Source organism: Scyliorhinus canicula, chromosome 1 (assembly GCF_902713615.1).
Source record: "Scyliorhinus canicula chromosome 1, sScyCan1.1, whole genome shotgun sequence".
NCBI lineage: Eukaryota > Metazoa > Chordata > Chondrichthyes > Carcharhiniformes > Scyliorhinidae > Scyliorhinus > Scyliorhinus canicula.
In genome coordinates, this window is record NC_052146.1 from 290,240,150 (window position 1) to 290,267,713 (window position 27,564).

Here is a 27,564-nt window from a genome sequence, read left to right on the forward strand (position 1 = left end):
TGATAACGACCAGACAATCTGGTTTGTAGCGATGATGGTTGAGGGTCTTTGACGCCCTGAATATGAACTTGCTTCCCTTAGCTGAGCTTGGGCAAGTTTTCTCCACTTGACTGTCATGTGTAGCAGAGAAAGCTAGGCGTCTTAAGGATGCCCCCTCCCTGAGCCAAGCCCCCTCCCCAGCAGAAGCACACCCAGCTCCGGAAAAATCCAAAGTTAACACAGCCCAAATTCTTTGAAGGAATTTGGAATGGGCCATGCCATTCTCATCCCAGCTTTGCAATCTGCCCACGGCGAGTTAATATCTCGAGCTTTAAGATTTCTATTTGTAGTCTCTGAGTGCAGAGTGCCTGATGTCATCTGATACATGCTGAGGAATACACAACAGAGCTCTGAGTGAGATCAAATGCCGACGCAGACACACACGTACAAAAACGAGCAATTCTGAGCTGTCAGTTCTCGGAATCAGTGCAATCTTAGAAACATTTTCAGGAGTTGAGGCAAATACATCTATTCTGAATGAGACGAGAGCCAGACGTTTATATCCTTTCTTCTAATTCAATTCAGCAAAACTATACCAAATCACTCATCACAGAAATCTTTTGCAACAATTGTCTTCAAGCGAAAATCTTTTATCCCTATTGTCTTACCCGGTACACTCCCTCAGAACAAAATTGGTTGAGACAAATTATCACTCATTAGCATCTTCATTCCCAAAGTAATGAACCCCGAACCATTTGAAACACCTTTCAACGGTGGCGCAGTGGTTAGCACTGCTGTCTCACGGCGCCAAGGACCCGGGTTCAATCCCAGCCCTGGGTCACTGTCCATGTGGAGTTTGCACATTTTCCCTCTGCCTGTGTGGGTTTCGCGCTCAAAAACCAAAAATGTGCAGGGAAGGTGTATTGGCCACGCTAAATTGCCCCTTAATTGGAAAACGTTTTTTTTAAAAAACACCTTTCAAAGTGCTTCCAAGTTCCAGTAAGCATCCGTCATGTGCACCTAGCCTGTCACCTGCTACTCCGTTTCCCTGGTTGCCAGTCCTCACTCCTGTCCAGTTTACATTGCATCAAGTAAACGTTGTGTATTTGCAGTTCCTGAGATTTTCTTCATGGTACGTTTTACCGACCGACTGCTTTTTGGTCTTCAACCTGGAGCTGGCCTGGGCCTGAGACAAGCCTTTATCTTGAGGGATCTGTACCTTTTGGGATGATCTCTTAAAAAGCCATTCAGAGGATTGCCACCGGGGGGGGGGGGCTAGTTTAACACCCCTTCGCCCCACCCGGCTGCTGTGTGTAGGGAGTCACCATGCGGTGTTTGTCTGCATATCAGTCATGGCATTTCATAAGTAATTCATTGTTTGAGGCACTTCCACGATGTTTTACATGATAAGACGCTGTACAATACAGGTGTTATTGTAATAAATTTGCAGGAAACTAACACATTCCAAAAATACTGTTGGGAAGTTGGGATTGGCAACACAAAGCATGAAAATAATAATAATATAATAGCTTATTGTCACAAGTAGGCTTCAATGGAGTTACTGTGAAAAGCCCCTCGTCGCCACATTCCGGCGCCTGTCCGGGGAGGCTGTTACGGGAATTGAACCTACGCTGCTGGCATTGTTCTGCATTACAAGCCAGCTGTTTAGCCCACTGTGCTAAACCAGCCCCTGTTCATTCTAACGAAATCTTGAACTGCCCACAGCAGCCACTCTCTGAGGATGATTGCAATTTGGGTCAGATTCGACAACAACAACCTATATTTATATATCGCCTTTAACATAATAGAACTGCCCAGACACTGAGCCGCATAATGAGATAATAGGTCAGATCGTCCAAATCTCGGTCAAAGAGGTAGCTGTTAAGGAATGCCTCAAAGGATGAAAGCGAGGTTGCGAGATATTGGGAGGAGATCCCAGAGCTTGAGGCCTAGCCAGTGAAGGCCAGCCACCAATGATGGAGTGATTATAATTGAGAATGCACATGAGGCCAGAATTAGAGGAGTGTGAATATTTCAAAGGACTGGCAGAGATTACAGAGATAGGGAGGGATGAGGCCATGGAGGGATTGGAAAACAAAGATTCAGAATGATTTTTTTATACTATGTTTAATGGACTGGGCATTTGAAATGACCAAAAACAAACTTCCGGTGTTGTTAAATGGCCATAATCGAATAGCTGACCAATACACATCTCCAAATGGAAGGGGAACGTGGACCAAGTCTAAGTGGCTTATTCGTTATTATCACTTTTACACCATTGACCAAAGTCAATGGGCGGAATTCTCTGATAATGGGGCTACGTCCCCATGCCCGTGAGAAAACGGGTGCAAATCACTCTGGATTTTCCTGGAGAGAGTCCACAGTGATTCTCCATTTTGAAGGGGGTTAGCAGGGCCACGGAGTAGTTCACGCAGTTCCAGCTGCGATACGGGGCCCTGCACTTCCGGCCGCGGGTCCGCGCATGCGTGCGGCGGCACCGTGCAACATGGCACACCCACACAGCGGACCGGCCCCAACAATATAGCGCCCCCCCCCCCCCCCCCCCCCCCCCAGATTGCGCGCGCCCACCAATTGGTGGCCCCCGATCGCGAGCTTGGCCATCCTGGAGGCCCTCCCCCGGTGACGGATCCTCCCGCTCTCCACCAGGGCGGCCGTGGATTGTGTCCGCAGCCGCCACTCCAAGTGCTCGCCGGGTGGAACCATGAGTGAACCACACCGGAGGGAACTCGGCCAGTTGCCGGAGGAGAATCGCCACGGGAGCCTCTTTGAATGGCCCCCGACCTGCGCCACGTTGGCCTTGCGCGCGTGATTGGCGGTGATTCTTCGGTCCCTGGAGAATCGCGGGAAGACGTCGGACCCGATCGCGGGTCTGACGTCCCATTCTCCGCGCCGATTGCGGCACGGAGGCTCAGAGAATCCCGCCCATTATTACCGTCTATTAATATCTACAAAATTGAGAATATTATTCAGGCAGCAATCATCTGATGGAGATTAAAAATCGCTTCTGAATTTTTATTTGCTATTTGCATTAGTAAAAGGATTCTTCTTATATTTTCATATTCATGTTTTAGTGACAAATACTAATAAAATATTTAGGTGAAAGCTCTGCAGTCCAGAGCAAGTGGGACAGAGAGATTCAATGCTGGGTCTTGTAGTTTGCATTCTGGAAAATTTCCACAGTGCTATTAAGTATCCTCTTAATTTCTGCCCATTCATTTTTGATATCTTAGCTGAAATACTGACTATTAAGCACTTAATCCAGGAGTTGCTGGCTGGAAGAAATTACTGATCATGACAGAAAGCTCAGGACTTCAGACTTCTATCGTTCAAACTGAAATTGTGACAATTTAAGAGTTTCTCTTTGAAGGAATGGACAAAGATCCAGGGAAGTTTCAGGATGTGGGTTGTCAGCAGGACCGAGCTGAAGGAGGAACGTCAGGATAGATGAATACTCCAGCGTGTTGCTTAATTCCCTTGGAATCAGGCAATGCGTATGCAGAGCCCTTTCTTCAGGGGGTTGGAGTCGAGATCATGAGAGGGTACAGGTTGTGGAAGGAATTGACTGAATGGACAAAATGACTATTCCGCCACCCATGCTTTCTTACATTGGATTGGGGGGGGGGGGGGGGGGGGGGTTTGCCACTGAGCTATGAAGTATGATCTATAACTACAGTTCCTCAGAAACCATGCCTGGAATCTTACAAGTTGCAGCCCAAACCCCACCCAGGAGTGAGCTGGCAGGCGGAGAGTGTAAAATTGGGTGGGATGGTCAGGGGTGGGTTTATGCCTATTCTCATCACCTTCCTACCTCCCCTGGTATTTTGCCAGCAGGAGGGGCCGGTGGTGAGTGCCTGCCCTCCATTGGCTCAGTTTGAGGCCCTGAAGAGGTAAATTAATTGATCTCCGAAGGGCCCTTCGCGCTGCGGCTGATAAACTCCGGTGGCCTGACTACATGCTTGAAAGATGGGGAGATGGGGGAAGGATCTGAAACCCATTCCCTGCCCTAGCCCTCTCGATTCTTCATTCCCAGCCCCAACACTTCCCTTCGCCAGGATCTGCCTGACTGGCCATGATGAGCCTGACCCACTCACCTACATCTGGGCTTGCTGCATCATCGCTGCTCTAGGGACTGCTGATTGACCAGCGCCTCTTGGAGGTAGGATATCCTTGCCTCAGAAACCCCGAGCTCGGGCAGCTAATTTGCTTGAGTCATGTAAAACACGGTCATGGCTTCCAGGGGAGGCAGAGAGGCAGGCTCACCCTTGTCTTTTCAACCAGTGGGCAGCCCCCCCCCCCCCCCCCCCCCCCCCCCCCATGAAATTCCGGCCAGTGAATTACCATTTCTCTCGCTGTTGGTGAGCTGACATGGAGCACAGTCCAGGTAATCGGTCACTGCAAGCTCACCTGTGCACTTCTACCGCAACTGTTAAGAATATCACTGCCAGAAACCTGAGAGAAGACCACTTTGCAGAAGCAGGTGTCTTCCGAGGTGAGTTTTAAGAAGGATCTTAAAGAAGGAGAGGGAGGTGCGGCAGCAAAATAGCTTAGGCCAGGGATTCCAGAGCATGGAACCTAAGCTGCAGAAGGCTGTTTTCACAACTAATGCAATTCACCTGAAGAAGGAGCCGTGCTCCGAAAGCTCGTGTTTGAAACAAACCTGTTGGACTTTAACCTGGTGTTGTAAGACTTCTTACTGTGCTCACCCCAGTCCAACGCCGGCATCTCCACATCATGATTCACAACTAATGCAATTCTTACTGTAAGACTTCTTACTGTGCTCACCCCAGTCCAACGCCGGCACCTCCACATCTTCACAACTAATGGTGGAGTGTAGGAGGTGGGTGCACAGGGGGCTGGAGTCAGTGGAACCTAAGATCAGGGAGGGACTGAGATGTAGAGCTGGAGTTTACAGAGCAAGGGAGAGTGAAGCCTTGGAGCGATTTGATTTGAGCATGAGTATATCCTGGTATATCATGGGGTTGCCATGATGGTCGAAGACAAACCATGTGGATATTAGTCTTTTTTTTGTGCAGGGTAATACACGGATAGAAAAGTTTTTAGATGGGCCACGGTTTAAAGGCCAACCGGGGCAGGATTGTAATTGTCAAGTCTGGAGGTGACAAAGAGATGAATATAACATTTGACAAATAAATGTATTGCTGGAAAAAACTGAATTTGTATTACAGATTCGGTATCGGTATTTGGGGCTGGTTTAGCACACTGGGCTAAATTGCTGGTTTTGAAAGCAGACCAAGGCAGGCCAACAATTCCCGTACCAGCCTCCCCGAACAGGCGCCGGAATCTGGCAACTAGGGGCTTTTCACAGTAACTTCATTTGAAGCCTTCTTGTGACAATAAGCAATTTTATTTATTTATTTATTATCAACTCACAAATAAAGCACAGAAAATTGATACCTAAATTAGCCTTTGTAAGTTGTGTACACTTTTTTGCATTTGCTTCCGTAAGGCCAACGCAAAACAGTGAGTTACTAATGCTCAGGGACAGTCAAGGTGAGGTAGTTGCCATGGATACAGCAAGCAGACAAATGGGGACCAGAGGGAAAAAAAAACTTTAAAATTGCTTTTAGCTCACAGGTAGTGTGGTTTTATACCAGATATTATCTCCTTTCTATATGCAAAATAAATTCCATGCTCCTTGAATGTGAGATAAGAACATGTTGCTCATTGCGCTAGACTGTATAAATTACGCACACATATACATTGCTGAAGAATTCCTACATATCACTGAAGAATTAAATCTCCAAAACAATTCATTCTGCTTAATCCCCGTGAAACCCTTTCAACATAAGTGCACACAGACATGCACACACCCTCATAAGCATGCACGCGCACACACATTCACACAATCTTCTTTCCCCACCCCCCCCACCCCCCTGCTTTTGCAATGCAGGGCAAAGCACTCAACCTTGCGACTGGCATGAGGACTACAACAATCAGCTATTGAGAAACCTTGCATAGCTCACATTCCAGAGGGCTTGGTCTCAATAAATAACTACACCCCTGGATGCAGGAGGTTCGTGGAGAGAGAGAGAGAGAGGGAGGGAGGGATGGAGGGGAAGTCAGGTTGGGGAGGTGTGTGGGGGGGGGGGGGGGTGGCTGGGTAGAAACAAATGGGATTAAATTGACACATCCTCCCCTAGGACCAATGGGTTCTGTTTCTCCCCTCCGACACCCACAGAGATCCGTGTTGTTTTCCCACTCATTATTCCCTGGTGCATTGGTTTCACCCATTACCAGAGTACAGCGCACAGTCGGAGGAGATTAGATTGTATGGCCTGTGTGGGGCTTTTTTTTTTCCAAGCTTAGCTACTGTTTGTCTATTCAACTGCACGGAAGCCTGGCAATGATTCCGGCTTTATTTGTTGAGTCTTGTCTGGTGAAGTGAAAAGGACAGATACCCCCTTTTTTTTTTTCCAGTCTGTATTTTTTTGCAAAATTATTTCCATTGTCCTCTGCTTGCAGCTCATTTAATCACAGGCATGCATATATTAAAAAAAAAACAGTGTTTTGATCTGCACCTTGACACACAAACAAAAAAGCCACTCAAGCCTGTCCACAGACGATCAGCTTGCAGGCAGGCCTTACGCCCTCTGGGAAAAGGAGCTCTGAGCTTTAACTCCCCACAGCCCTTCAGTCCCTGGCTGTGGTTGTGTCCGCCATGGCGTGGCTGGTAGCACTCTTGCTTCTGAGTAAGAAGATCGTGGATTCAAGCCTGACTTGAGATAATGGGTCGAGGTTGAGGCTGAAGCCTAAAGCTTGGTGCTGAGGGAGTGCTGCACTATCAGAGGTGCAGTCTTTAAGTCCGGGCCCCATCTGTCCTCACAGGTAACAGATTGTACAGCGGCATTTGAAGAAGAGCGGTGAAGTTATCCCAATACACAAGCTGGGCCCTTGATCAATCATAACTCAAGCAGTAATTGTTTATCGACGTACTGCTCTTTGCGGGAGTTTGCGCAATGCAAATTATTGCTGCATTTTGCGACAGTGACCACACTCCAAAAGTGTTTCATGAGCTGCAAAGTGCTTTGGGATGTCAGCGAATAATCAAGGTGCTATATAAATTCAAGTCTTCTTGTGCTGCTGGCAGCTTTTTGTTTTGCCTTTTTAACATCAGGCTCCCACTCGTAATTGATATTTAAGCCGTGTCTATTTAAAATTCAGAAATGCTTACCGTAGTAAGGAACCAGCTATAAAAAGACATAATGCCCTCCCACTTTGTAGGAGCACGTCACTTCAAAAGGAAATGAAAGTTGTTGGTGGAGGTGGACGACGCTGGAATAGTTACACTCACCAGTACTTGTGTCGGGAGTTTGACCGCTGTTCGAGGTCCTGCTCTTTTTTGTAGTGCAGGAAAGTCAAAAGGGCCATTCATAGAATGATGCAGCACAGAACGGGGTCATCAAGTGCTGAGTTTTTGAAAGGACCATCCAGTTAGTCCCGCTCCTCAGCTCTTCCCTCACAGCCGCGCAATTTTCCCCACTTCTAAATGTTTGTCCTATTCTTTTTAGAAAGTCACTCTTTAAAACCCTACCACCAGCCTTTCCGGCAGTGCATAACAACTCATTGCATGCATTTGTTTTTCCTTTTCACCCTCGCCCCTGGTTCTTTTAGCAATCAGCTTCAATCTGTGTGCTCTACTTACCAACCCTTCTGTCATGGAAAGCTTCTTATTTACTCTATCAGAACCCTCATATGGATCCCAAGCACCTTTCTCAAATCCCCCCCTTAAACTTCTCTGCTCCAAGGAGAACTGCTCCAGTTTCTCCAGTCTCCACGTGACTGAAGTCTTTCATCTCTGGGACGATTCCAGTAAATCTACCGTGCACCCTCTCTAAGGCCTGGACGTCCTTCCTGAGGAGATGCACATGGATATTGCCTGGGATGGAGGGTTTCCGCTATGAGGAGAGACTAGATCGGCTGGGCTTGTTTTCCCTGGAGCAGATGAGGTTATGGGGGGGGTATACAAAATTATGGGATTCAAAGAGAGGGTAGATCGTAAGAGTCTCTTCCCCTTGATAGAGGTATCTAAGGCCGGAGGGCATAGGTTTAAGGTGAGGAGAAAGTGGTGAAGAGGAGACCTGAGGCAATGTTTTTTCACCCTGAGGGTGATGGAAATATGGAACTCGCTGCCTGAGAAGGTGGTGGAGGCAGCAAGGTACTCCCGCAACATTTAAGAAGCATCTGGACAAGCACGTAAATCGGCAAAGCAGAATAAGCTATGGACCAAGTCTGATAAATGGGATTAGTATAGATTGGTGTTTAATGGTCAGCATTGACATGGTGGGCCATGGGGCCTGTTTCTATGCTCTATGACTCTACTATAATCCCATGTAGTTACTTATACTTGCAGCTCACCAACCTTATTTATTACGGTTCTTACATTTATGCATTTGCACTAAAAAACCATCTCAGTCTGCCTCACATTTCCAAGTGTTTAATTCCTCCACTTCCCTCTAATGCATCTTGTCTCCCACAGTCTTGTGTGCATCTTGTATTGCCAGTCCAATGCCTTATGCGGATGCACCTCCCCCGACTATTTTATTTTTAAACCCTCTCGCACAGCGCTAGTCATCCTTCCCACAGGAACACCTGTTCCAGCCCTTTTGAGTTCCAACTCGGCCATCGTTTACAGGCCCCCTTCTACCCCCCAATTTGCTGCCCTCAAGGGGACAGTCAAAGCATCGGCAATGGACCACCCAACCACTTTCCCAACAGGAGCATCTTGCGCTTCAGAAGAATGAAAAAGAGAAGAATATTGAAAATTCCTCCCCCACCCCCTCATTTCCTCCACCAGTCAAAGACAAAACCCACACTCGAGACAACAGCCACCATTCTTTAGCATCCCGTCCCACCTCAAACCGGCTACCCCCAGGACTCTCGAGAACATTAGTCTTGAGATGGTTACATCTGCGAGCAATCATGAATCACTCAAGGCCTAATGTCTGCTGTGGTTGTGGTTTCAGTCTCGTTCCAATTGACTGGTTCAGGGCATCCAGAAGCATGTAGTGCCCTGGCAGTGCTACGATGGTTGTCCAATGAGGACGCGCGTGACACAAACCAAATGCAACCTATGTTGGGATGTCAGCCGAGGCATTAAAGTTACTTCACTATTCCCGAGGTAGAGAATCAAAAAAGCCTGGCCTGGAGATGTATGCCTGATCGGGGTCCAACACGTGTTGCTCGTGTGTCGAGGTCAGCCTTAAAGCAGGCCAGTTATGGCGCACCTCCCATTTAATAGCCTTTGGGCATTGACTAGCAGCATGTGGAAGTGCTGATTGACCTGTGCAAATGGACCCCAGCAAAGGGTCCGCAGCTTTAGGAGAGGAGGAGAAAAAAATATTCAGCTGCAAGAAGGAACTGTGAAGGATCCTATAAGACAAGGAGCTAAGAAATACACACACACAAGCAGATGATGAATGGCAAGTGTTTCATCTCACCAAACCTATTAAGTGACTGGTTGGTGCCTGGTTGGCTGGTGATGTAACCCTGATTACTCTATCAGTCCTTAACTGAAAGAACCTGGCAGAGAATGATCCCGTTCTCAGAGAGATCCCCCCAACCACCTCCCCAAAATCCACCCAGCGCCCTCCTCATTCCGGGTGCTGAAATCATAGGTACAGGAGTGCAGGTAGCACAGAAGATAGAAAGCTCGCTCACTCTCTTTTGCAAACCACCCCACCCCCCAATATAAATCACACACAGAAACTGGGGCGAGTTGCTGCGATCAAAAAAGTTCCAGCCATTCGCAGAGGTTGCAGCTTATTTAAACATATTCCCCCAGTGTCTTTAGCAGGGAAAAAAAAGGGCAGGCTTTCTCTCATACCTGAGTCCATTGTTAACCTTCGGGTGAAATATGACAGAATGGCTCAAAGGCCCTTCATCAATCTCCCTTCTCCCCTCTCCGTATCCTCCCTCACAGTTTTCCTCTCCACAGTTCAGCAGACAAAGCAGCAGGCAGTGGGTGTTGTTATGATGTATATAATCTGGACACATATGTTAGATAGATAGATAAGTAGGTCATTTTTAAAGTACTAATATTACGAATAAGAGTGGGAGCCAAATTAACACATGAGGAAGTAACCCTTCAAGAGTGGCGAACTCAAATGGAGATTTAGACGTCAACACATATTGACTTTTGCTCTTTTTAACCACATCATGTTGATACTCAATCTCACTTTAACACACGGGTCCCCCCCCCAAGGGTCTGTATCTCATGTTGCTTCTCATTTTCAAAGCTAAGTGATAAAAAACATGCCTAACTTCACCTCCGGCTACGAGAGATTGGCTGCGCCAGATGATTAATAGCTGGAATAAGCTGAACTCTGCTGCGTCCCCGTCACATCTAGCAGCTGGTGCAGAAACGCTACTGTAGAGCTGCAGAGGATTATCCAACGCTGCGAAGTTGAGGCACCTGCCTAAGGTTATTTTGACATTTCGGAACAATGCATTTTGCAGATAGGCTGGGTGTGTGATTGTGTATGGGGAGGGGGGGTGGGGGGGTGGTCTCCATTCTTCAACGCCGACCCCCCCCCCCCCCCCCCCCCCCCCCCCCCCGTCCCCCCGTCCCCCGCCTCAGTTAAGCTTCAAACTCAACACCTGCTTCTAGTTTCCATGGCAACTGTGAACAGCCCAGACTGCCTTTGACCTTGAACTGGAATATCATCCGCTGACTGAAAACAATGGAGGCCAAGAGAGGTTTTGCACAGTGAGAGGCTCTCTCATTTCCTGTGCCAAGGAATTTCAGATACCTGGGATACTGCGGCCTGATTTGAAGTGTGCTGCGTCAAATGCTCGGATATCTGAAGAAATGGAAAGAATGTTGCACATGAGAGGCAGAAAAACTGATGGAATGTTTTCTCGGGATGAAATGGAAAGTTGTGCAAGAGAGATTCAAATGACGTTTTTTTTCCCCCCCACTCTCCTGCGTGCCGTTTTATTCCTATTTTACAACCCTCCCTTTCTCTCCACAAGCTCCTCACTACACTACAGCCGAGATGCTCAGCTTCCCTTTCACTGCTGTTCCTAAGCTGTCATGTAAATTTGCGTCGTCTTTTCTTAACTTGCCACCTAATTGATGTGTGCTGCAGGCACACTAGAATTCCTCCCACAGAAAATACAATTGTTAGTACCGTGGTTATTGGCCAGAACCCAAAGTTTAGCCATCATCCCTGGAGGAAACTAATTGTCAACTCGTAAATAGGCCATATGTCCAGCTGATGGTTTTTGTTTTTATGGAGCAGAGCCTGTAACGAAGCTAATGCATTATCAGCATTGTCTATTTTAGATAATATAGACTTCTCAAGGCCATTCCTAATTGATGCATCTTGTGCCTTCTGCGTCTAGAATACTTTTTTTTTAAATTTCCAATTAAGGGGCAATTTAGCCAACCCAGACATGGGCCTCATTTTAACTCTGGGTAAGTGAATGGGTTTTGAGTGAGTTAAAATCAGGGCCAGAGTTTGGAGATCTTAAAGTTAAGCATAAAACGGCAGCACCTATTTGGAAACTTCTTCCAAGTCCATAGAATAGTCCCACAGCCCGGGATTTTCCGTTCCTGGCTGCTGCGATCGGTAATCCCGATCAGGCGGAGAATGGAGTGTCCGCTGAAAAAACAGGATCGCTGCCAGGTGGCAGACCAGTTCTCTGACTCCACTTCCGCGCCAGCAGGAAAGTGCAAATTGCTAATCTGCATGCAATTAACATGTTGCTCTGACTCCCATAGCGGGAAATCCACCTGCCGGGCTTTGGTGTAGGTATAGCCAAGCAGACCCCTGGCATGATGGGGGGTCATTCCATAGCTAATGTGCCCCTCTGCCAGACTGGCAGAGAAGAGGTTGGTCCCCCAAGCGTCCTGGGGGTTGGGTGGGGTCAGGGTTTCGGTGAGGAGTTGACACCTGGAACCTCCCCTGGGATGGGGGTCCCATGTCTGGACTGCTCCTGACCACATCATACTGCTCCTGACCACATCATACTGCTCCTGACCACATCATACTGCTCCTGACCACATCATACTGCTCCTGACCACATCATGGCAGCTAAGTGCTTTGACACTTTGATGGCCTTGGTGTGGTCAGGAGCTGACAACCATAGCAAGAGGGTTTATAAACTTTGTGGTTAGCATCAAAGTAGGATACATTCACGCGTGAAAGGAAATATGAATTAACCCTCTAACAGCTGTCTGAACCATTAAGCTGTCAATCACAGGCTAGTAAAAGGTGTTGCTCTGTGAAATTGAATGGATGCTTAGCATTTTAAAGGATCTCAGGTGATGTGAAGCCATTTCAAGTGTTATGGGCTTTTGAGGAAGCCTCTGACACTTCTAAAAGCTGCAATTGTCGAGGCATATGTCTGAGGGAGCAGATGTTAGGAAAGGAAAAGTGTTACTTCATTGATTCTTCACTGGACTGCCAGGACTGCTCATTTGCTGTCAGGCAGAACAGTTCAGGGTGAGGAGGGCTTCCCTCCGTACCACAAGGACACTGTTGAGCAGAGGGCTGCATGAGATCACATGTCAAGGGTGATCTTCAGGTTGTCCAATGGTGGAAGGGGAGGACCAGATACAGGACCCCCATCCCGGGGGATGGTCCAGCGGTCAACCCCTTACAGCCCTCATCCACCCAATCCCCCAGGACCCTTGGCGAACCACAATCTGCAGCCTCGCAGTAGCAATGGGATACTTTGGCCGGGATTCTCCGACCCCCGCCGGGTCAGAGAATCCCCGGGGGAAGGCGCGAATCCCGCCCCGTCGTCGGCTGCTGTATTCTCCAGCGCCGTTTTTTGGGCGGCGGCGGGATTCCCGCCACGCCAGTCGGGGGCCATTGACAGCAGCCAAACCCCCCCCCCCCGGCGATTACCTGGGCCCACGATGGGCCGAACGGCCGTCCATTTGTGGCCAGTCCCGCCGGCGTGAATTATTCACCTCACGCACGGCAAGACCTCGCAGGTGAATATGCAGGGTCGCGGGGGGATCCGACACCGGGGGGGCCCCCCACGGTGGCCTGGCCCGCGATTGGGGCCCACCGATCTGCGGGCGGGCTTGTTCCTTCTGCGCCAGGTCCCTGTAGGTCTCCGCCATATTGCCCCGGGGGGGCCAGCGTGGAGAATAGAATCCCCCCCCGCACATGCGCCAAAATACCCTGACCAGTCTGCGCGTGCACGGAATCACACCAGTCCTTCCGCGCATGCGTAGAAGCACACCGGCCATTCCGCGCATGCACGAGATCACGCAGGCTGTTCCGTTTATGCGCAAACTCGCGCCAGCCCTTCGGCACTGGCTGTAGCATTGCCAACCCCTCCATCATCCACCTAGCCTCCTAGAAAGGTGAGAATTCCTCACCTTGGGGGCCTTTGGGGCAGATCGACGCCGGAGTGGTTCACGCCACTCCATCCCGCTGGGACCCCCCACCCCGCCAGTTAGGGGAGAATCCAGCCCATGGTGTTTCAAGTGCCAATCTAAATACTTCTTAAATGTTGTGAGGGTTCCCACCTCTACTACCCTTTCAGGCAGTGTGTTACAGATTCCCACCACCCTCTGGGTGAAAATGCTTTTCCTCTAATCTCCTTCCTGCTCCTTACCGTAAATCTATGCCCCTGATTATTGACCCGCTACTCAGATTTGTTCCGTCCACATGTCGAACACCACTGGCTGCATCAACAATCCTGTCCAGCCCAAATACAAAAGGAAAATACCGCCGGTGTCGGAAATCTGAAATAAAAGCAGAAAATGCTCCGTGGATCGGGCAGGATCCGTGGAGAGAGAAACAAGAGCCAACGTTTCAAGTGGATGAACTTGCGTCGGGGCCATTTCTTTCCCCCGTGGAGCCAGATCCAGCCTTCGGGATGGGATATTAAACTGAGGCTTCATTTGTCCTCTTGGGTGGACAGAAAAGATTCCATGGCGCTTTTTGATGATGAGCAAAGAAGGGGCTCTCCCAAACCCCTGGCCACATCTCATCTCTCGAAACAGTTGTCGCTAAAGCAGATGACCTGGTCAGTTATTCCATTGATGTTTGTGGGACCTGGCTGTGCACAGTTGGCTGTTACTTTTCCCTCGGTCGCACCCGCCATGCTAGTCCATCGATAAGGAAGCACCTCTGGATGTCTTGCCATCCCGAAGGTTCTAAATTCCCAGACGGAGGTTTGTGCGACCTTAGACCTTACCTACATAAAAGTGACAAATGGCCGATTCTGTATGGCTGTGGAATTTACCCCTTGGGCGGGTCTGGTTAAAGTCAGTTCAGATTTGGGATTCCTAATCTGACCCAATTTTGTTCCCTTCCAACGGTCAGTCTGCCGGATGTTGGCTGAAACCAATCGCTGTAAATTTAAGCCGCGATGAAAGCCTTAGCGCTGAATTTTTTAAATGTCATTTAAAATTCCATTATTGGCCTACCAGAGATGAATTAAATGGCATTTTTCAGTTGCAACCAGGTGCGCCATCGGTTACTTTGTTTTGCAAGATCCTTTGTTAATTTAATGCTGAAACTGTCGTGCTCCTGCCTAGTCATAGCCGGCTAGTGATAAATGGGTTGTGCCTGTGATCTTTGACACTCTGGCCTCCATGAGCTTCAATCCAGGAGACATTCCTTCCACAGTAAATAGCCATTGAGTTCAGCTTGAAATGTGAAATATGCTCCCTGCACTGAGGTTTTGGCAGGTTTACTTACAGTACAGTAATAAAAAAGAAAGGATCAGGACAATTCAATCAATTTGTTTGGCTAAGTGGAATAAAGTCCTGTTAATTTTTAAATCAGATTTGACTTGCATTCGTATCACTCTCAAAGGGCTTGACACGATTCCAAAAGGCTCACAATGCCTCAGCTATTTGTGGTATTCACCCCCACCTTTTTAAAAATGTTTTCATGCAGAAACAGCCCCGGTACTGTATAAATGTTCTGAAGTATATTGTTGTGAACGTTTACACTGCTGTAGTGTCTCCTTTAACACGGGGCAATGTGGTGTCCCAGAGGCATTTTCCAACATGCACTTTTTACAAGCACGTTGCAGCCTGAGCTGTGAATAGTGACGGCAGAGGCTCCAACATTCTTTCCATCTCATAGCTGACCTGGAATCTCTCCCGCTCTCACTGCCTGTCGTTGGCCTGCGTCGGAAGGATTTGGCCGCATCATGAACGCACTTTCCTGGATGGACACTCAAACCGAGAGCTTCTGCTTCAGAGGCAGGGAGACTACCCACAGGGCCTCCTCATGGGGTAGTGCGGGAACACTTTAATCCTCTGCCCGGTTCAGGCTGGGAATTTAGCGAGACAGATACAGACATTTCTGAAGGTGAAGACACTGTTCAGAAAAAAAATTGCATTTCTCCAGCGGGGTCGTTGAAATCGGGCCCTATCTTTCACCACCACAGTACATCCCAAAGCACTTTACAGCCAATGAGGTACTCTGAAGTGCAGACGCTGCTGTAGTGTAGGAAGTGCTGCAGCTAGTTTGTGCACAGCAAGCTGCCACATAACAGCCATGTTATAATGACCCGATAATCTGGCTTTATGGTTTGGTTGTTTTTGCCAAGTGGTCTTTTGCATGAATCAGACAACGTCTCGGTTTAACATCTCAACTGAAAGATAACCGCCAACGGTGCCACTTTTCCTCAGTACTGCACTGGAGTGTCAGGCTAGAAAATATTTTGATCAGGTCCTGGACTAGAAGCTAGGATGCTACCAATTGAGCTTTGGCTAGCACCTTAATAAGGTTCATAAGGCAAAAGCAACACTGGCACTGTACATTTACGCGAATGAATGGAGGCCATGCAGCCGATTGAGCCTTTCCACCATTCAATTAGGCTGATCTGTATCTTAACTCTTGTCTTTTTTTTATTTAGAGTACCCAATCATTTTTTTTTCCAATTAAGGGCCAATTTAGTGCAGCCAATCCACCTATCCTGCACATCTTTGGGTTGTGGGGGTGAAACCCACGCAGACACGAGGAGGATGTGCAAACTCCACACGGACAGTGACCCGGGGCCGGGATCGAACCCGGATCCTCTGCGCCATGAGGCAGCAGTGCTAACCACTGCGCCACCGTGCTGCCAATCTGAACTCTTATCTAATTAACCATTGAGGTGTAAAAATATCTTCTGTTGCTCTATTTCTTTTGTATTTATGTCACAACTGGATATATAGCAAACCATGGGCGCGATTCTCCGCACCCCACGTCGGGTGGGAGAATCGCGGGAGGGTCGGGCGAATCACGCCACGCTGCCCTGGCACCCCCCGCGATTCTCCCACCCCCCCCCCTAAAAATGGCGTGTCGCGTTTTTCGACAGGCCGCTCGGAGAATCGCCGCTCACCGTTTCTCACGGCGACCGGCGATTCTCCGGCCCAGATGGACCGAGCGGCCTGCCGAACCCGACCGGTTCACGCCGGCGCCAACCACACCTGGTAGCTGCCGGCGTGAACAGCGCGCGACAGGTGAGTGTGGGGCCTGTGGGGGGCGGAGGGAGGATCAAGCACCACGGGCGTGCTCAGCAGATGTCTGGCCCGCGATCGGTGCCCACCGATCGTCGGGCCGGCGTCTGTAAACGACGCACTCTTTTCCCTCCGCCGCCCCACAAGATCAAGCCGCCATGTCTTGCGGGGCAGCGGAGGGGAAGACGGCAACCGCGCATGCAGGGGTTGGAGCCGGCCAACCTGCGCATGCGCGGCTGACATCACTTCGGCGCTACAGGCTGCGTCATTCCCGGAGCGCCACTTTGACGCAAGCATCAAGGCCGGGCGCTCGGGATTCACGCGCCGCCGCTCCTAGCCCCCCAGGGGGTAGAATGAGGGGCGAGGTGCGGCCTCCGACGCCGGAGTGAAACACTCCGGGTTTCACTCCGGCGTCGGCACTCAGTCTCCCGTTGGGAGAATCGCGCCCCATGTTTCCTTTACTACATTTGTATTGGTAGCTCCTTTCAATCCACTTAAGTTTAATTCAGCCAGTTGTTTGAAGATGTGACAACACATCTGCGCCCTTGGTTATATGATTATTATAAGTGCCACCTTTATTTAGAAAGTTCCGTAACATGTGAAAATGGCTCAAAGCCCTTCACACAATGAATTCCTTATGGCGTCCAACAACTGTTGTTATGTAGGCAAATATTGTAGCCGTTCTGTGTGACAACATTCCCAAAACAGCAATGGAATGAGTGATGAATTAATGTATTTTCTTGATTATATTGATTATATTAACTTTCTTCATTTGTGAGCTTACAAAGTGAGTACTTGTAAGCTATTGAACCAGAACCACTTTACAGATTAACCCAAGCAATCTGCACACGCGTGAAGCATGCAGGTACAATTGCATTGGATCTGACACGATAACAGTCAGGCAGAGGGACGATAATTATGGCTCCTCCTCAGCCTGAGTCCAACTGTAGCACACCGACTTTGCTTGGTTGAGATCGATTATCCCATCACAGATGAGGGATTGGCATGGGGCTTCCCTTGGTCTATATGGTTCAGCGCACACAGCCCGGTCCTCCGTTTATAATGGAGCCCCTTGGAGTGCGTTCTCCAAGGCCTCAAAGTGAGTACGTACCTCGTTCAGCAGAAAGAAAAGAAAGAGATCATAATGATAGTCAAAATAGGAAGACGGGCACAATCCAACAAGATCCCTCGCCCTGTGATTCCCTGCTTCCCTCCACGTACGCTCAGTTATCAGCTGCAGAAATGAGCAATATGCAGGGCCCCTGTGAATTGAAATATTTGAAAAATTGGGGTTGTATGGTAATACAATAACTAGGACAGACTATGGAAGGAGGTTCTTCCTAATAAATGATGCATCCTTTGTGAAATGTTGCCCTGTCAGCTGAGGTGCAAGTAGGTGCAATTAAAATCTTTTTTAAACTTGCACTGATACGCAGCTTTATCACTTTGAAATGTCTTGGAGTGCTTTGTACAATTAATTAGTTTTGAAGTGCAGTGATTGTTGTCAGCAAATGCATGAGTATTCTGCTCCGGATATAGCCCATAAACAGGCAGTGAGATGAGTGAGCCATCCATCCTATTTCGTGGATGGTGTTGGTTTAGGCAGCATTGTTCATCAGGATATTGAGAGTTGTCCCTACTCTTCAAAAACAACCACAGGGGATCTTTAAAATCCACTGGAACAACCATTTAGCATGTCATCACCTCAGGCAAATTAGCATTACTTTACTGCTGTAGATCCTAAATTATCCGCTTGAACCTCTAACTCCCTGATCTCTGAGTGTGAGCTCTGCCAAATAAGCCAAGCTGGCTATCAAAGAAAAGAAGGGTAATCTACACAAATCTTTCTAACATCTCTCTTTCTCCACATATATATGTCTCCCTTTTCTGCACTGCTACAGAGCCAACATACATCACCATTGGGCCCCCGATATGTGAGCTGCTAATCAACTGCACCCTGACAGAGAGAGACTGCATCTATGGCTTCAAGCTGGACCACAGTGGATGCCGCACATGTCAATGTAAAACTAGTGAGTACTGTCTTCGTCATTCTGCTCAACATCTGTCAGCTGTTTGAGAGGCTCCACATCGGAACTGTGTCACAGATAGCAACAAGGATTGGATCAGTCTTCATTGCCACCTGAATCTACTAAAAGGGTTTATAAATAGCACTTCCCCCGCTGTGTGATGGGACAAATACTCCAGAAGTGAGGCTGATGCACATGATCCACAAGTGGGTTATGGCAGCCACACAAGTGGAAATATTTATTGCAGCATGTCAGTGACATATTCAATTTATTACATTCTCAAAGCGTGGTTCCAGGCTGAGGGAAAAGATGCTTTTTTAGAAAAAGTAACACCATCAAAGCTCCTCCATTGTGGCACTTTATTGCTGTGATCCTGTGCCAGGAAAATGCTTCTTTTCTTCCCATTTTCTGCTGGCGTTCCTTCATGTAATCGCATTGAGAGGAACTGCAAAGTACAGCGATATTGTACCTACTTGGTGCTTTTTCCCTGTATTTATGCTTTAAAGGTGAAAAGTAAGAAACAAATCTCTTGGCCTTGCTTCACCGATGACGCCACTCATGGGAGACATTCCTGGGCAGCCCTGAATGGCTGTGTTTGCATTCCTGGCCTCTGGTGTGCCCTCTGATACCAGGGCTTTGACAAGACTCTCAGTCTGATTTTGAAGTCAGAATGAGCTCATGAAACTCCTTTCACAATCTCAGAACATTGCAAAGTACTTTGCAGCCAATTAGGTTAATTTTTTTTAAACGTAGTCGCTGTTGGTGAGATCTCGTGATGCAGTGATAGGGTTCTGGGACGGAAGCTCCGGGTTCCAGCCCCACTCCAGGATTTGATGGCCATGGAGGGTGCGTTCAAAGCGTGACCAAACATCGTTGCTTATCAACAATTTTGTATAAATATTTTCAGCACGCCTGGTGGCAGGCGGTAAGAGTTGCGTGGTCAGCCTTGTTGTACTTTGCCAAGTATAATCTTGGACCAATCCAATTGGAGTCCATGGTTGCCAACATCGTCTTATGGTCTTGTACCTTAAGGAGGAGGAGTCATTGGGTGTCATGGCTTTCCACTGTGCCATGAAGCCTCTCTGAGGAACTCTGCTGGTAGGCCTAGCTCCGAATACTATTCAAAGAGGAGGACTTTATTTAAGGGTTACTCTGCCAGCAGGAAAACTGAATTTATAAAGTAATGCTTCTAATATCAGGGTTCAACTTGTCCCTTTAATGATTAATAGGGAAGCAAAGCCTTAAAAGGAGCAGTTTCAGTAGAAAGAACCACTCAGGAATCTGAAATAACTCCCTAATTTCTCCAGTGAATAACTGAGTCCTTTGAAACCATGAGGCTCCCAGCTCTGTTCCCCGGTTGACATTAACCTGCTTGACCTCAGTAGCATCTCTGCAGCTGGTCTCAGCATCTCTGTGCTATAGAGTGGAACAAATTGGGCCAGGGAAAAGCAAGGAGGCAATTGAGTTCAACTAGGGTGCTGCACCCCACAGTCGAATAGCTTGTTGGCATGGGAAGGATGACCATAGGGACAGATACAGTCAGGACCTCCACAACCCCACAGAGATCCCACAATGGGGGTGGGGGGAGGTGGAAAAACGCATGGTGGGAAACACTCTACCCCCCCCCCCCCCCCACCCCCTCATCCCTTTGTCCCACCCCAAACAATTTAAACATGCACAAGAACTACCCCAGCAACAAATCCTGGAGTAGCTCCAGGAGCACGTGGAAGGATTTCATGGACTTACAACCACTAACAGAACAAGAGAAGCTGCAACCATCTTTCCCTCTGTTAATTTTAGAGGAAAGAGTCCTTCTGCTAAAACTCCAACCCCCACCTTAGGCTTTCTTTCACTGGCCGTGCTTAGTCCTGCCTCTCCTTCCTCGAACCGAGGCACACTAACAATTTTTCAGGCTGTATATAACCCAAAGCTGGAATATTTTTGTTCGAGAAGCAGGCTTCAAAGGTCCAATAAAAATTCCACTTGCCACATTGTTATGGAAAAAGCGCATTCTCACCAAGCATTTTGTTAATTCGCCTGCTGGTAGGTCATTAAAAACTGCATCATTATACACGTTTGGGTCAGGGACTACAATTAAATGATCAAAGGTGTGTTGTGTTTTCTTTTTTTTTAAAACCCCCTTTTGCATGTTTAACATAATTGTCTGTCTGTTGAGACTGTAATGTACAGTTAGTTAAAGGTTTTTTTTTCTAAGTGATTATAAACTGTTGAAGGTAAGGGGCCCCCATCCCACAGTCTCAGGATATCACAGAGGTTCATAGGGAGAAGGAAAGTAGATCAAAGTGTCACCTTCCGGTGAAAGGGACTGGGCGAAGCAAGGACGAGCTTTGTGTAAATCTGTCCTCAGACTGTGTTGCCCATCTTTTGTGAGGGCCACGAAGAATCAAGCACGAGTCTTCAGGATACAAAGAAATAACATTTATTTGCAATAATATATTATATATATATATATACATTTATATAATCAACAGCAGCAACTTCCCTTGCAGCTCACTCCTCTCTCTGCTGGTTCCAAACTGGCAAACTTTATTTATGCAGGGAGTCTGCTAATGATTTCTCCGCCCCCCCCCCCCCCCTTCATTGGGGAAGCTCATACTCCCACAGGATTGTGGGATTGTCATTAGTCCCCAGCCAATGGTAAGCAGGCAGGTTATAACACCACCCCAAGGCCTGTGAAGGTGACACTGCCCCTTGACCCGCTGCAGGACTTGTGATGCACCAGCCTGAATTTTACCCCCCCCCCCCGGCAAAGCGGGTTTTGGGGAGGGGGGCATGAATTTGTATGGACGGGTTTCCCTCCGGTTTCCCGCCACCCCAATCCCGGACCTGGAAGCAGTTTTGGCATGGGGTGGGGGTGCCCTCCCTTCAAGGACCTGAGACCTCTGCACCTCCCAGAGGTGGGACGGTGGCACAGAGGTTAGCACTGCTGCCTCACAGCGCCAGGGACCTGGGTCCAATTGCAGCCTTGGGTGACTGTCGGGGTGGAGTTTGCACGCCTTCAGTGTGTCTGCCTGGGTTTCCTCCGGGTGCTCCGTATTCCAACCACAGTCCAAAGATGTGCAGATTCGATGGATTGGCCATGCTAAATTGCCCCATTCGTGACCATGGACGTGTAGGTTAGGTGGGGTTACGGGGTTAGGGTGGGGGAGTGGGCCGAGGTAGAGTGCTCTTTCAGAGGGTCAGTGCAGACTCAGTGGGCTGAATGGCCTCCTTCGGTGCTGTAGGAATTCAATGGGCGCGATTCTCCGCAAATGCGGAGAGTCGTAAAGGCTGCCGTGAAACTGGCCGTGTTTCACGGCAGCCTCCGCGCCCCCTCCCGGGACCCAATTCTCCCCCCCCCGGTCGGGGCTAGCAGCGCGGCCCGGTGAAGCACGGCATCGCGGGGCTTAGCGACCGTCGCTAAGCCCGCGCGCCAAGCGTCACGGCGGCTGACGCACACGATGACGTCAGCCGCGCATGCGCGGGTTGGACGGCTCCAACCCGCGCATGCGCGGATGACATCATCATGCATATGCGTCAAACCCGCGCATGCGCGGGCCGTCATGCCCCTCAGCCGCCCTGCGGACTGATCCTGCGGGGCGGCGGATGAACAAAGAGTGTGCGGGTATCGGACCCGCTGCCCGCGATCGGTGCCCACCGATCGCAGGCCCATGCCACCCTTGGCACGGCCGTGATGCGGCCGTGCCAATCGGTGCCATGGTTGTCCAGGACGGCACTTGCCGGCCGTTTTCACGAACGGTGAGAGCAGGTGTGTTTGCGTTCGTGAAAATGGCCGTAAAGGCCTGGGAACTCGGCCCATCGGCCTGGGGAGAATCGCTGTTCGCCATAAAAAACGGCGAGGAGCGATTCGTGTCGTGGGGTGGCCGTGGGGGGGGGGGGGGGGGGGGGGGGGGGGGGGGGGGGAGAATAGCGGGAGGTCGGGAAAAATGTTGGGAAGGCCCTCCCGCTATTCTCCGACCCGTCGTGGGCAGCGGAGAATCGCGCTCTATATTTCTAAAACTTTATTCTACCCTGGTGTCGTCACCCCCCCCCCCCCCCACCCCCCCTCGCAACCGCAGAACTCGGGCCACTTTTCCCATGACCATATTAGTAAGGGACTTCCAGTTTGTGTATCGTGGGGGGGTGGGGGGGGGGACCTTATCATGTTCCCCATGGTAGGGGGGTGGGGGGGGGGGACCTTATCATGTTCCCCATGGTAGAAGATGTATAGTTGCTGGTGAAGTGCATCCTGTATATCAAGCAGCCACAGGACACCAGTGGCATTATTCTACAAAAGCAAAAAACAAAATCAGCCAGAACAGGAAGCATTTTATAATCAGTTGCATAAATCACTGTGTTCTTTTATCTTTGTTTTATTCATTCATGAGCTGTGAGGGTTGCTGGCTAGGCCAGCATTTATTGCCCACTCTTAATTGCCCTTCAGCTGCCTTCTTGAATCACTGTGGTCTGTGTGGTGTAAATGCACCCTCAGTACCATTAGGGAGGGAGTCCCAGGGCGGGATTCTTCCCACGGTCTCTGAGGCCGTGCCGAGGCCCCGTCTCCGTAAATCGGGCGAAGCCCCTGCTAGCGGATGGGGGGGGGGGGGGGGGGGGGGGGGGGGGGGGGGGGGGGGGGGGGGGAGAATAGGGGTCTGGGAACGGGCGCCAACGCCGGAGTAAAACACTCCGGTTTTTACTCCGGTGTCGGCACTTAAACACCCGTTGGGAGAATCTCACTCCCGGTATTTTGACCCATCGCTGATGAAGGAATGACATTATAGTTCCAAGTTAGGCTAGTACGTGAATTGGAGACGGTGGTGTTCCCACGCACCTGCCGCCCCTCCCCTTCCAGGCGGTAGAAGTCGCAGTTTTATATTCCAGAATGGAACAGTAACATCACTGGCCCAACGAGTTGTAACACAGGAGTGGCGACCCTGATGGTGGGTTTTTGCCGTAGTTTGTTTGGGGAGGGTGTTAATAGACTGTGTCGAGGCTGCTCAGCTGCCATCTCAGCTGCTCTTTTGCAGTCCAACCAATAAATTAAACTGAAGTTCCCCCAGCCTTCTCAAATGGGCTCAGAAGATCCCATGCTACTAATTGATAAAGCGCAATCCGTTCTCCCTGTGTTGAGCCGACAATTTTCCCTCACCCAAGACCACCGATGCAGGGAATCTGGGCACTTTACCTGATTACTGGTTTTGGGGCTTTGTGATTCAAAGCAGTCTGCTGGCATTGCTGACGAAACAGGAGTAACTTCTTTTGGAAGTAATGAGTGGGCTGTCAGGTGCTTTTGGGTGTCCTGGAATTGCGAATTCTTTCCTTTTTAAGTTTGGGAGCTCAAGCACAGCAGTGCCACAGAGGCCGGCTGCTTGCCCACTCAGGTAATGGTGCATGACCGGAGGGACATCCAAACCAATGGGTAGGACAACATCTTTTCTCAATAAGGATGGACACCAGTCTTCGATTTAAGTTGCCCTCAAGATCCAGTTATTATAGCAAAAGACAGAGCACATTCCAACATTATAGCAGTGACCGCACCTCACAAGGTACTTAATTGGCCCACGCGGTGTGGTGGGAGGGGGCGGAATTGTGCACTCGGCGTCGGAGTCAAACGGATGCCACAAACCCTGCACTGCGTGGGGAACAATCATTCACAGTGATATTTTTTTCCCAGAATTGGTCAGAAGGTGGGCTGGCCATCCAGTGAAGAGTGCTGGGTGGGCTCGCAAGGCTGGGGGCCCAATAGGAGACTCTCCTGCACTGAACAAGCAGCAAGATGGAGTGGGCGGCTGGCAATAGGCAGTTCAGGGCCCTTAATTGGCTACACTCGGTCTGCTGGCAAGTATACCCGCTGCCCTCATGCCCCGCCCCCTCATCCTGCCTCTGGGTGAAAGGGGCGATAGTGGGAATACGCCAGTCGGCTCCATGAATTTTCACATTCGCCCACCTCCAGGTTAAGTATATGAATGCCACTATATAAATCTGTCTGGGTTTTTTTCTCTTCTTGATAATGCTAAGTTTGATGTAATTTCTTTTCCAGGAGAGGAGCTATGTACGGGCCTGATATCCGGCTGTGGTTTGGATTGTCCCTTTGGCTTGCAGACTGATGTCCACGGCTGTGAGATCTGCCAGTGCCGCGCACGACCAAAGAAGTGCAAACCAGTGATTTGCGACAAGTACTGCCCCTTCGGATACATGTACGTGTGTCAGTGGTTTCTTTTTTAAAATAAATTTAGAGTACCCAATTATTTTTTCCAATGAAGGGGCAATTTTAGCGTGGCTATCCGGCACATCTTTTGGGTTGTGGGGGCGAAACCCACGCAGACACTGGGAGAATGTGCAAACTCCCCACGGACGGTGACCCAGGGCCGGGATTCGAACCCGGGTCCTCAGCGCCGTAGGCAGCAATGCTAACCACTGTGCCACCGTACTGATGTAAACCTTTAGTTGCCGATAAGGCATGTGCCTCAATGGGAGGGGGGTAATTCTCAACTCTGGCAGTGGCATCAGATCGGTCACATATTATACACGGCAGCTGTCAGGTTTTAGTACACTTGTTCCCAATTTGTAATGGGTCACAAATCAGGGGTGACACTCGCTCGTTTCGAACCGTATGCTGAATCGTAGACGGGCTTGACTCGGGTTGCCTACCTTAGAACCTGTCCAGTTTTCCACTTTGACAACATCGCCCACCTTCACACCTCTCTCAGCTCACTTGCTGCTGAGAGCCTCATTCATCCCTTCCTTACTTCTGAACTGGACTATTCCAACAAACCCCTGGCTGGTCTCCCGCGTTTCACCCTCCGTAAACCTGAGGTCATCCAGAATTCTGCTGCTGCGTCTTAGCGCACACCAAGACCTGTTCCACTATCACCCATGTGCCCATTGACCCACATTGATTCCCAGTCAAGCAACATCTTGACAGCCCCTCCATGTCCTCACCCCTCCCCATCTTTCTGCAATCAGTTCCAAGTCCACAAGCTCCCTTGATTCTGCCCCCCCCCCCCCCCCCCCCCCCCCCCCCCCCCCCCCCCCCCCCTCCCTGCACCGACCTGTGAGCTCCTGGTTTTTCATTACTGCCCTGTAATAGTCTCATATCTGTGTGTTACTGGTGCTCCAGATGTAATCAGTTAACTGAGCACACAGTGGGGATGAAACCTCGGACCTGCCTGGTCTGGAATGATCAGCGCCACACCATGTGGTACATTTACTCACTGAACCATCACAGGAGCGTTCTCTATTTTCAACGAGACGGAAAGATTTTCTTTTAAATTGCGGATTCCATCAGATCTGCGAAAGAAAGCAAAACATTTTCGCAGACACCACTGTTATCAGTGCTCCGATCTCAAGCTATACCTAAGCGATGTTTTGATAATTCTCAATTGAAATGAATGTCGACGATTTGGGGAGAAGTTAAGATTCGCAGATAGGCGGGTAGAAGCCCGAGGCAGGGCACAGTGGTGCTGTACAGCCTCTCCCAACAAAACAAAAAAACACGCTGTTTACAGCAAGCCTGCCGCTTTCAAGAATGGTATGTTGGCAAGCTGCTCATCTGTAGATGCCATTGCAATCAAGCCCAATCCTGCCCTTCTCCAATGTTAGCATGCACACTTCTTTTTGCCTAGGTTCACTGGAGTATGATTGGGAGGACCGTAGCAGACTGAAACTCTCACTGGATTAGTAATCCAGAGGCCTGGACCAATGCTCCTGAGGCATGCGTTCAAATCCCACCAAAAGGTAGCTGGTGGGGGCTGGAACTTACCGTTCTGGAATAAACTGCTAGCCTCATTAGTAGTGATCTTGAAGCCACTAGGTTGTCAATAAAAACCATCTGGTTCACTAATCTACCATCCTTAACTAGTCTGGTGAACACAGGACTCCAGACCCACTTAACCACCCTCTGAAATGGCCGAGCAAACCACCTACTTGTAACAATCCGCGATGGAAATAGCACCGTGGGTGCACCTGCACCACGTGGGCAGCAGCGCTTCAAGAAGGTGGCTCACCGCCAGCTTCCTGAGGGAAATTAGGGATGGGCAACAAATACAGCCCTCGCATCGCAAGGTGAATAATAATTAACAAAGAGTGGGAATCCTTGGTAATCTTTCCATCCCTCGTCTAGATCAAAGTGAAGGGATCTGCTGTAGAAAGTTACTGAGCCTTAAGGTGAGAGAGCTGGGGTAACACACACAATTGGAATGGCCCAATTACTGAATTATGTTACCAAGGCAATGAGTACATTTCTACTGACATTGGGGCGGCAGCACAGTGGTTAGCACTGCTGCCTCGCAGCGCCGGGGACCCGGGTTCAATTCCGGCCTTGGGTGACTGTGTGGAGTTTGCCCGTTCTCCCTGTGTCAGCGTGAGTTTCCTCCGGGTGCTCCGGTTTCCTCCCACAGTCCAAAGATGTGCGTGTTAGGTAGATTGACCATGCTAAATTGCCCCTTAGCGTGCAAAGATGTGCAAATTTGTTGGGGTTATGAGGATAGGGTGGGGCAGCGGGCCTAGGTAAGGTGCTGTTTCAGAGGGTCGGTGCAGTCTTGATGGGCCAAAGGGCCTCCTTCTGCACTGTAGGAATTCTATTAATGCAGCTCCTTCGTACTAATGCATTCAGCAGTTCCGCCAGCCTAGCTCTTCTCCCATTCATTGAACATGCACCATTTAATCCGGAAAAACTTGCTGAAATGAATCCTGTTTTCCAGATTTAAAAAGGGATGTCAGGAATCCTTTTGTTTCACCAAGTGAATTAATATTTTGTTCATTTCCGTGTTCAAAACAAATTTAAATTCCCTCCACTACTTACCTTTTTCAGGTCTTGGCCACTGGTATGGCATTACCAGCAACTCACAGAGCTAACTAATATTGCTTTCCTAATTGTTTGTTAAGGGGATATTTAAGAGGGGTGTACAAACTTGGTTGGGGCTTTGATGTAAGAGTGGATTGGAAGAAAACAACAACTTACGTTGTTTAATAAAAGTTCTCGCTTCACGGGAGCGTAATGAAACTGAGTCATGCGAAGGGATAGTTGATCAGATGGCCAGGAGCTTGATTAAAGTGGTAAGCTTTAAGGAGTATGGTGAAGGAGGATAAGAG

At 49.2% G+C, this 27,564-nt stretch overlaps 1 protein-coding gene across 2 annotated transcripts in view; it reads left to right on the forward strand.

Moving 5' to 3' along the window:
- crim1 (cysteine rich transmembrane BMP regulator 1 (chordin-like)) overlaps positions 1 to 27,564 on the forward strand; it is a 229,807-nt gene that overhangs the window by 158,785 nt on the left and 43,458 nt on the right. For both annotated transcript variants that reach the window (XM_038815001.1, XM_038815002.1), the window contains 2 exons: positions 18,346 to 18,474; positions 24,512 to 24,668. In XM_038815001.1, coding sequence (XP_038670929.1) covers positions 18,346 to 18,474; positions 24,512 to 24,668 — 286 coding nt within the window. The remainder of the gene's footprint in view (positions 1 to 18,345; positions 18,475 to 24,511; positions 24,669 to 27,564) is intronic.